We start from the raw sequence: 11,430 nt of genomic DNA, 5'->3' as shown, positions 1-11,430 counted from the left end.
GGAGGGTGCGGGTGGTGCTCGGCGGCGGTGGAGCGGCCGGGAAGGGTGCGGTGGGTCGTCGACGGCGGTGGAGCGGGGGAGGGTGCGGTGGGTCATCGGCGGGGTGGAGCTGGTCCCAGGTTACTAATGGCGCACCCCTGGCCGTGCGCCATTAGTAGTTTTGCAAAAAAGTCTGTGTGTGTGTGTGTGTGTGTGTGTATATATATATATATATATATATATATATATATAGGAAAATGGGTTGATACTCCTAGGAGTACATACTCTCACCTTCGAACTCCACACACACACACGTACTGGCGAGCAATCGTTCCGTGTCCATCTAAGCATCTAGCTATTATTTAATAATTTAATTTAATTAAAGTATTACTATTCCATCTAACCCCTCCGCATATATATATTAATGGCGCACCGTGGCATAGTATGTCATTACTAGTTTAAACTAGTAATGGCGCACTTTGCAACGGTGTGTCATTAGTAGTTTTGCCAAAAAAAATACAATAGTGACGCACTCCATGGCTGGTGCACCATTACTAGTTAGAACTACTAATGACGCACTTTGCCAGGATGCGCCGTTAGTATGTTTGGAAAAATGAAAAAAAATGTTACTTGTGGCGTACCTTGTGCCTGATGCGTCATTAATATCTTCCACACTAATGATGCATCACCACATGATGCGTCATTAATATATAGTAATGACGCACCACTTCTCTGGTGCGTCATTAGTGTCAATTTCATTTATAACTTTTTTCTTAGTAGTGTAAATGGCCCGGGTAAGGAGATGAATTCCAACTAGGGTCTGCGGAGCAGCGGCCCGGTTAATGTGGGCCGAGCAGGCCATACGAGTGAAAGAGTAAATAATTGGCAGAAGTCAGCGGGGGACGACCGAGGGATCCAACCGTAGGGTGAGCGAGATCTAACGGCTACCAAGCTCAAAGCGCTGTGGAGGGCCCTAGGTGGCTCGGTTTACTTCCTTTGTAATGTACGGAGTACAATGTTTCAGCGCCATGGTTTGAGACGCACGCTTCTAAATCACTCGACCAACTTTATCACCGGACACGGACGTATGTGGTTAGAGACGAAACACATTTTAACAGTACGTAGCCTTCAATTCAGGGAAAAAGTTGTCGATAATACGGGTACGGTATCACAATTAGGATACAATACAGTATCTTAATTCTCCACACATATCTTACTTGTCCACACATATTTTACAAAAAGTTGTCGATAAAAGTTTTTCGATCACCACACATATCTTAATTCTCCTTTTTCGCGCCCGCGCACGGCTCTCGTCCCACTCTGTCGCGATTTCCAATCGTCTCCTCATCCTGGGCACCTTCTCCACCTTTAAAATCCCAAGCATCTCTCCAACTCCGTCAAGCCTCACGCCACAACACCCAGAGAGCAGCCTAGCTAGCCACCCATCGGCATCACCAGTTCACCACACACGCGAGGCAGAGAGGAACAGAGAGAGTGCGGAGGAGCAAAGATGGTGAAGATCCCGAGCCCGAGGAGGCTGTTCAGGAGCCGGTCGAGGAGCACGGTGGGCGGCATCGGCGGGGTGGACATGTGCGCCATGGTGGCCGAGCACGAGAGGATCGAGTGGGAGGTGCGGCCCGGCGAGATGCTGGTGCAGAAGCGCCGGGCGCCCGACGACGACGGCTGCGACGACGCCGTCGAGGCCATCCTGGTGAGAGTATCCGCCGGCTGCGGCGGGTGGCAGCACGACGTGTCCATCGACGCCACCGCCACCTTCGGCGACTTCAAGGTTCTGCTGTCGCTGGCCACTGGGTTGTGGCCCAGGGAGCAGCGGCTGCTGTACCGAGGCCGGGAGCGGGACGACGGCGACCACCTGCACATGGCCGGCGTGCAGGACAAGGATAAGGTGCTCCTCCTGGAGGACCCCGCCGTCACGGAGAGGAAGCTCAGGTCCACCAGCCTCGCGCAGCTCATGGGGGTGCCCATGTTGAGTAAATAGGCAATTTCTCGATTAAATTAATCCATGAGTAAATCACTAGCATGGCATTGACTAAGTTGATGACGTACTGACTCTGATCTAAACATGCACGTACTAAGCAAACAGTAGACAAATCTACACATACTGCTAGTACTGCTAATATGAAAATAATCAGGAGCAGGATAAACGAGTTATACCCTCCAGTAGGCCACGCAGAGGCCGCGGCTTTGGTGGCAGCAGCGGCGTCCTCAGCGACCTTCTTGTCGGCTTCAGCTTTCTCGGCGGCGGCACGGTCGGCGTCGGTGGACATGGTGATGACGAAGGCGACGCGGACGTGGAGGAAGTAGACGATCGGAAGCGAGCAGTCGCGTAATCGCTGCCCAAAAACCTATTCGCCCCTCACCCCGTACAGGAACCAGAAGGGCGTGGTTTCGGAGACCTGCTCTCCCGTCGACCGCGTACGTGGCGGACGGGATGGAGTCACCGGCGGCAGCAGCAGCAAAGGAACGACGGTGGGCGTGCGCGTGAGCAGATGTGATCTGTTCGTGGCGGCTAGGGTTAGGAGACGCCGCATACTTATAGGCGCAGCCGCGTGGAGAGACGTGGGCTCGACCCACGTCCGAGTCCGTGACAGCCCACGATCCGACGTCTCAGATCGTGGCCCAGCTGTCAGAAAACTCTCCGTTAGTGACTGGCAAAAATAAGCGCGTAGGTGTGAGCTCGGCTCGGCTCAATCCCGCAACCCGCGGCGTGTCGTGACGAGGCGTGGCGTGGCGAGGCGGGCGGCGGAGGAGGAGTGCGCGAGGGCCTCTTCTCTTCTCAAGCTCCAATAGCATGTAGAAGAGAAACCCTTATAAACCACTCCAACTCTCCTTCCACTTCCGGGGTCGGACTAAACTTCCCACCACACCTAGTGCCATATAACCCACATGGGCCCTTAGAGATTTTTCAGAAATTGCAATATGGGCCTAGAGCCCATCTCAGATTTCAGCAATCCCCCACCAGATCTCGAGGGCCCATTGTGTCCTCTGTTCCAATTGCTGTTTCGATATACCAGTGTTTCAGTAAAGACCTGTTAAGGTTGAACTTCACCTAGAACAAGTGGCTACACTCCTTCACAACTGAACAATGGACTATGCCTTGAATTGTCAGTTTGGCGTAAAGAAGTTTCACTACATGTCTTACTAGTACTAGGCTGCCGAAGGCTGACCCCTCGGGTGGAGCATATAAGTCACACTCCTGGCCTATTCATGATGTTGAAAATATGCCCTAGAGGCAATAATAAAAGTATTATTATATTTCATTGTTCATGATAATTGTCTTTTATTCATGCTATAACTGTATTATCCGGAAATCGTAATACACGTGTGAATACTTAGACCACACTATGTCCCTGGTAAGCCTCTAGTTGACCAGCTCGTTGTGATCAACAGATAGTCATGGTTTCCTGACTATGGACATTGGATGTCGTTGATAACGGGATCACATCATTAGGAGAATGATGTGATGGACAAGACCCAATCCTAAGCATAGCATAAAAGATCATGTAGTTCGTTTTGCTAGAGCTTTGCAAGTGTCAAGTATCTCTTCCTTCGACCATGAGATCGTGTAACTCCCGGATACCGTAAGAGTGCCTTGGGTGTATCAAACGTCACAACGTAACTGGGTGACTATAAAGGTGCATTACAGGTATCTCCGAAAGTAGCTGTTGGGTTGACACGGATCGAGACTGGGATTTGTCACTCCGTATGACGGAGAGGTATCTCTGGTCCCACTCGGTAATGCATCATCATATTGAGCTCAATGTGACCAAGGTGTTGGACACGGGATCATGCATTACGGTACGAGTAAAGTGACTTGCCGGTAACGAGACTGAACAAGGTATTGGGATACCGTCGATCGAGTCTCGGGCAAGTAACGTACCGATTGACAAAGGGAATTGCATACAGGGTTTGATCGAATCCTCGACATAGTGGTTCATCCGATGACAACATCGAGGAGCATGTGGGAGCCATCATGGGTATCCAGATCCCGCTGATGGTTATTGACTGAGAGCGTCTCGGTCATGTCTGCATGTCTCCCGAACCCGTAGGGTCTACACACTTAAGGTTCGGTGACGCTAGGGTTATGAAGATATGGATATGCAGAAACCTGAATGTTGTTCGGAGTCCCGGATGAGATCCCGGACGTCACGAGGAGTTCCGGAATGGTCCGGAGGTAAAGAATTATATATAGGAAGTGCTATTTCGGGCATCGGGACAAGTTTCGGGGTTATCGGTATTGTACCGGGACCACCGGAAGGGTCCCGGGGGTCCACCGGGTGGGGCCACCTGTCCCGGGGGGGCACATGGGCTGTAGGGGGTGCGCCTTGGCCATCATGGGCCAAGGGCACCAGCCCCTATAGGCCCATGCGCCTAGGGTTTCCCCCTAGGAGGAGTCCTAGTGGTGGAAGGCACCCCTAGGTGCCTTGGGGGGGAGGGAAACCTCCCCTAGGCCGCCGCCCCCCCTAGTAGATCTCATCTACTAGGGCCGGCGCCCCCCCTTGGCACCCCTATATATAGTGGGGGAGAGGAGGGACTTCATACACCAGCCCCTGGCGCCTCCACCTCCCCCCGTTACGTCTCTCCCTCGTAGTCTCGGCAAAGCCCTGCTGCTGTGACGCCCTGCATCCACCACCACGCCGTCGTGCTGCTGGATCTTCATCAACCTCTCCTTCCCCCTTGCTGGATCAAGAAGGAGGAGACGTCTCCCGTCCCGTACGTGTGTTGAACGCGGAGGTGCCGTCCGTTCGGCGCTGGTCATCGGTGATTTGGATCACGTCGAGTACGACTACATCATCACCTTGCAAGCTTCCGCACGCGATCTACAAGTGGTATGTAGATGCAAACTCTCTCCCTTAGACTCGTTGCTTAGATGAACTCATAGATGGATGTTGGTGAAACCGTAGGAAAAATTTTTAATTTTCTGCAACGTTCCCCAACAGTGGCATCATGAGCTAGGTCTATGCGTAGTTCTCTTTGCACGAGTAGAACACAACTTTGTTGTGGGCGTGGTTTTTGTCATCTTACTTGCCTCTACTAGTCTTTTCTTGCTCAACGGTATTGTGGGATGAAGCGGCCCGGACCAACCTTACACGTACACTTACGTGAGACCGGTTCCACCGACTGACATGCACAAGTTGCATAAGGTGGCTGGCGGGTGTCTGTCTCTCCCACCTTAGTTGGAGCGGAATCGATGAACAGGGCCCTTATGAAGGGTAAATAGAAGTTGACAAAATCACGTTGTGGTGATTCGTAGGTAAGAAAACGTTCTTGCTAGAACCCAATTGCAGCCACGTAAAAGATGCAACAACAATTAGAGGACGTCTAACTTGTTTTTGCAGCGATTGATCATGTGATGTGATATGGCCAGAAGTTGTGATGAATGATGAATTGTGATGTATGAGATCATGTTCTTTGTAATAGGATTCACGACTTGCATGTCGATGAGTATGACAACCGGCAGGAGCCATAGGAGTTGTCATTATTTTTTATGACCTGCGTGTCATTGAATAACGTCATGTAAACTACTTTACTTTATTGCTAAACGTTAGTCATAGAAGTAGAAGTAGTCGTTGGCGTGACAACTTCATGAAGACACGATGATGGAGATCATGATGATGGAGATCATGGTGTCAAGCCGGTGACAAGATGATCATGGAGCCCCGAAGATGAAGATCAATGGAGCTATATGATATTGGCCATATCATGTCACAACTATATAATTGCATGTGATGTTTATTATGTATTATGCATCTTGTTTACTTAGGACGACGGTAGTAAATAAGATGATCCCTTATAAAATTTCAAGAAGTGTTCTCCCCTAACTGTGCACCGTTGCTACAGTTCGTCGTTTCTAAGCACCACGTGATGATCGGGTGTGATGGATTCTTACGTTCACATACAACGGGTGTAAGACAGTTTTACACAGCGAAAACACTTAGGGTTAACTTGATGAGCCTAGCATGTGCAGACATGGCCACAGAACACGGAGACCGAAAGGTCGAACACGAGTCGTATGGAAGATACGATCAACATGAAAATGTTCACCGACGATGACTAGTCCGTCTCACGTGATGATCGGACACGGGCTAGTCGACTCGGATCGTGTAACACTTAGATGACTAAAGGGATGTCTAATCTAAGTGGGAGTTCATAATTTGATTAGAACTTTATTATCATGAACTTAGTCTAAAACCTTTGCAAATATGTCTTGTAGATCAATGGCCAACGCTAATGTCAACATGAACTTCAACGCGTTCCTAGAGAAAACCAAGCTGAAAGATGATGGCAGCAACTATACGGACTGGGTCCGGAACCTGAGGATCATCCTCATAGCTGCCAGGAAACAATATGTCCTAGAAGGACCGCTAGGTGACGCTCCCGTCCCAGAGAACCAAGACATTATGAATGCTTGGCAAACTCGCGCTGATGATTACTCCCTCGTTCAGTGCGGCATGCTTTACAGCTTAGAACCGGGGCTCCAAAAGCATTTTGAGCATCACGGAGCATATGAGATGTTCGAAGAGCTGAAACTAGTTTTTCAAGCTCATGCCCGGGTCGAGAGATATGATGTCTCCGACAAGTTCTACAGTTGTAAGATGGAGGAAAACAGTTCTGTCAGTGAGCACATCCTGAAGATGTCTGGGTTGCACAACCGTATGACCCAGCTGAACATTAACCTCCCAGATGAGGCGGTCATTGACAGAATCCTCCAGTCGCTCCCACCAAGCTACAAGAGCTTTGTGATGAACTACAACATGCAGGGAATGGAAAAGACCATTCCTGAAGTGTTCTCGATGCTGAAGTCAGCAAAGGCTGAAATCAAGAAAGAACATCAAGTGTTGATGATCAATAAGACCACTAAGCTCAAGAAGGGCAAGGGTAAGAAGAACTTCAAGAAGGACGGCAAAGATGTTGCCGCGCCTGGTAAGCCAGTTACCGGGAAGAAGTCAAAGAATGGACCCAAGCCTGAGACTGAGTGCTTTTATTGCAAGGGGAAGGGTCACTGGAAGCGGAACTGCCCCAAATACTTAGCGGATAAGAAGGCCGGCAACACCAAAGGTATATTTGATATACATGTGATTGATGTGTACCTTACCAGTAATCGTAGTAACTCCTGGGTATTTGATACCGGTGCCGTTGCTCATATTTGTAACTCACAGCAGGAGCTGCGGAATAAACGGAGACTGGCAAAGGACGAGGTGACGATGCGCGTCGGGAATGGTTCCAGAGTCGATGTGATCGCCGTCGGCACGCTGCCTCTACATTTACCTACGGGATTAGTTTTGAACCTAAATAATTTTTATTTAGTGCCAAGTTTGAGCATGAACATTGTATCAGGATCTCGTTTAATACGAGATGGCTACTCATTTAAGTCTGAGAATAATGGTTGTTCGATTTATATGAGAGATATGTTTTATGGTCATGCTCCGATGGTCAATGGTTTATTCTTAATGAATCTCGAGCGTAATATTACACATGTTCATAGTGTAGATGCCAAAAGATTTAAAGTTGATAACGATAGTCCCACATACTTGTGGCACTGCCGCCTTGGTCACATTGGTGTCAAGCGCATGAAGAAGCTCCATGCCGATGGACTTTTAGAGTCTCTTGATTATGAATCGTTTGACACGTGCGAACCATGCCTCTTGGGCAAAATGACCAAGACTCCGTTCTCCGGAACAATGGAGCGAGCAACCAACTTGTTGGAAATCATACATACCGATGTGTGCGGTCCAATGAGCATTGAGGCTCGCGGAGGATATCGTTATGTTCTCACTCTCACAGATGACTTGAGTAGATATGGGTATGTCTACTTAATGAAACACAAGTCTGAGACCTTTGAAAAGTTCAAGGAATTTCATAATGAGGTGGAGAATCAACGTGACCGAAAGATAAAATTCTTATGATCAGATCGTGGAGGAGAATACTTAAGTCACGAATTTGGTACACACTTAAAGAAATGTGGAATCGTTTCACAGCTCACGCCGCCTGGAACACCTCAGCGAAACGGTGTGTCCGAACATCGTAATCGCACTCTATTGGATATGGTGCGGTCTATGATGTCTCTTACCGATTTACCGCTATCATTTTGGGGATACGCTCTAGAGACAGCTACATTCACTTTAAATAGGGCACCGTCTAAATCCGTTGAGACGACACCGCATGAATTATGGTTTGGAAAGAAACCTAAGCTGTCGTTTCTAAAAGTTTGGGGATGCGAAGCTTATGTCAAGAAACTTCAACCTGAAAAGCTCGAACCCAAGTCGGAAAAATGCGTATTCATAGGATACCCTAAGGAAACTGTAGGGTATACCTTCTACTTAAGATCCGAAGGCAAGATCTTTGTTGCCAAGAACGGATGCTTTCTGGAAAAAGAGTTTCTCTCGAAAGAAGTAAGTGGGAGGAAAGTAGAACTCGATGAAGTACTACCTCTTGAGCGGGATAGTGACGCAGCACAGGAAACCGTTCCTGTGATGCCCACACCAACTGAAGAGGAAAACCATGATAATGATCAAGGTACTTCGGATCAAGTTAGTGCTGAACTTCGTAGGTCCACAAGGACACGTTCCGCACCAGAGTGGTATGGCAACCCTGTCCTGGAAATCATGTTGTTAGACAACAATGAACCTTCGAACTATGAAGAAGCAATGGCGGGCCCGGATTCCAACAAATGGCTTGAAGCCATGAAATCCGAGATAGAATCCATGTATGAAAACAAAGTATGGACTTTGACAGACTTGCCCGATGATCGGCGAGCGATAGAAAACAAATGGATCTTTAAGAAGAAGACGGACGCGGATGGTAATGTTACCATCTATAAAGCTCGACTTGTCGCTAAGGCTTATCGACAGGTTCAAGGGATTGACTACGACGAGACATTCTCTCCCGTAGAGAAGCTAAAGTCCGTCCGAATCATGTTAGCAATTGCCGCATACTATGATTATGAGATATGGCAGATGGACGTCAAAACAGCATTCCTTAACGGGCATCTTAAGGAAGAACTGTATATGATGCAGCCGGAAGGTTTTGTCGATCCTCGGAACGCTAACAAAGTATGCAAGCTCCAGCGATCCATTTATGGACTGGTGCAAGCATCTCGGAGTTGGAACATTCGCTTTGATGAGATGATCAAAGCGTTTGGGTTTATGCAGACTTATGGAGAAGCCTGCGTTTACAAGAAAGTGAGTGGGAGCTCTGTAGCATTTCTCATATTATATGTAGATGACATACTCCTGATGGGAAATAATATAGAATTTCTGGACAGCATTAAGGCCTACTTGAATAAGTGTTTTTCAATGAAGGACCTTGGAGAAGCTGCTTATATATTAGGCATCAAGATCTATAGAGATAGATTGAGACGCCTCATAGGTCTTTCACAAAGCACATACCTAGATAAGACTTTGAAGAGATTCAGAATGGATCAGTCCAAGAAGGGGTTCTTGCCTATGTTACAAGGTATGAGACTGAGCTCAGCTCAGTCACCGACCACGGCAAAAGATAAAGAAGAGATGAGTGTCATCCCCTATGCTTCAGCCATAGGATCTATTATGTATGCCATGCTGTGTACCAGACCCGATGTAAACCTTGCCGTAAGTTTGGTAGCAAGATACCAAAGTAATCCCGGCAAGGAACACTGGACAGCGGTCAAGAATATCCTGAAGTACCTGAAAAGGACAAAGGACATGTTTCTCGTTTATGGAGGAGACGAAGAGCTCGTCGTAAAGGGTTACGTCAACGCTAGCTTCGACTCAGATCTGGATGACTCTAAGTCACAAACCGGATACGTGTATATGTTGAATGGTGGAGCAGTAAGCTGGTGCAGCTGCAAGCAGAGCGTCGTGGCGGGATCTACGTGTGAAGCGGAGTACATGGCAGCCTCGGAGGCAGCACATGAAGCAATTTGGGTGAAGGAGTTCATCACCGACCTAGGAGTCATACCCAATGCGTCGGGGCCGATCAAACTCTTCTGTGACAACACTGGAGCAATTGCCCTCGCAAAGGAGCCCAGGTTTCACAAGAAGACCAGGCACATCAAGCGTCGTTTCAACTCCATCCGTGAAAATGTTCAAGATGGAGACATAGAGATTTGCAAAGTGCACACGGATCTGAATGTCGCAGATCCGCTGACTAAACCTCTCTCGCATGCAAAACATGATCAACACCAGAACTCTATGGGTGTTCGATTCATCACAATGTAACTAGATTAGTGACTCTAGTGCAAGTGGGAGACTGTTGGAAATATGCCCTAGAGGCAATAATAAAAGTATTATTATATTTCATTGTTCATGATAATTGTCTTTTATTCATGCTATAACTGTATTATCCGGAAATCGTAATACACGTGTGAATACTTAGACCACACTATGTCCCTGGTAAGCCTCTAGTTGACCAGCTCGTTGTGATCAACAGATAGTCATGGTTTCCTGACTATGGACATTGGATGTCGTTGATAACGGGATCACATCATTAGGAGAATGATGTGATGGACAAGACCCAATCCTAAGCATAGCATAAAAGATCGTGCAGTTCGTTTTGCTAGAGCTTTGCAAGTGTCAAGTATCTCTTCCTTCGACCATGAGATCGTGTAACTCCCGGATACCGTAAGAGTGCCTTGGGTGTATCAAACGTCACAACGTAACTGGGTGACTATAAAGGTGCATTACAGGTATCTCCGAAAGTAGCTGTTGGGTTGACACGGATCGAGACTGGGATTTGTCACTCCGTATGACGGAGAGGTATCTCTGGGCCCACTCGGTAATGCATCATCATACTGAGCTCAATGTGACCAAGGTGTTGGACACGGGATCATGCATTACGGTACGAGTAAAGTGACTTGCCGGTAACGAGACTGAACAAGGTATTGGGATACCGTCGATCGAGTCTCGGGCAAGTAACGTACCGATTGACAAAGGGAATTGCATACAGGGTTTGATCGAATCCTCGACATAGTGGTTCATCCGATGACAACATCGAGGAGCATGTGGGAGCCATCATGGGTATCCAGATCCCGCTTATGGTTATTGACTGAGAGCGTCTCGGTCATGTCTGCATGTCTCCCGAACCCGTAGGGTCTACACACTTAAGGTTCGGTGACGCTAGGGTTATGAAGATATGGATATGCAGAAACCCGAATGTTGTTCGGAGTCCCGGATGAGATCCCGGACGTCACGAGGAGTTCCGGAATGGTCCGGAGGTAAAGAATTATATATAGGAAGTGCTATTTCGGGCATCGGGACAAGTTTCGGGGTTATCGGTATTGTACCGGGACCACCGGAAGGGTCCCGGGGGTCCACCGGGTGGGGCCACCTGTCCCGGGGGGCCACATGGGCTGTAGGGGGTGCGCCTTGGCCATCATGGGCCAAGGGCACCAGCCCCTATAGGCCCATGCGCCTAGGGTTTCCCCCTAGGAGGAGTCCTAGTGGTGGAAGG

The 11,430-nt window shown here is 48.4% G+C and overlaps 1 protein-coding gene across 1 annotated transcript in view; it reads left to right on the top strand.

Moving 5' to 3' along the window:
• The first annotated feature begins 1,435 nt into the window (after positions 1 to 1,435).
• LOC119272423 (BAG family molecular chaperone regulator 4-like) overlaps positions 1,436 to 11,430 on the top strand; it is a 56,139-nt gene continuing 46,144 nt past the window's right edge. Inside the window, exon 1 of the mRNA XM_037553914.1 lies at positions 1,436 to 1,965. Coding sequence (XP_037409811.1) covers positions 1,490 to 1,965 — 476 coding nt within the window. The 5' untranslated portion in view covers positions 1,436 to 1,489. The remainder of the gene's footprint in view (positions 1,966 to 11,430) is intronic.

Source organism: Triticum dicoccoides, chromosome 3A, assembly GCF_002162155.2.
Source record: "Triticum dicoccoides isolate Atlit2015 ecotype Zavitan chromosome 3A, WEW_v2.0, whole genome shotgun sequence".
In the NCBI taxonomy this organism is placed as follows: Eukaryota; Viridiplantae; Streptophyta; class Magnoliopsida; order Poales; family Poaceae; genus Triticum; species Triticum dicoccoides.
This window is presented reverse-complemented; position numbering and strand designations above follow the sequence as displayed.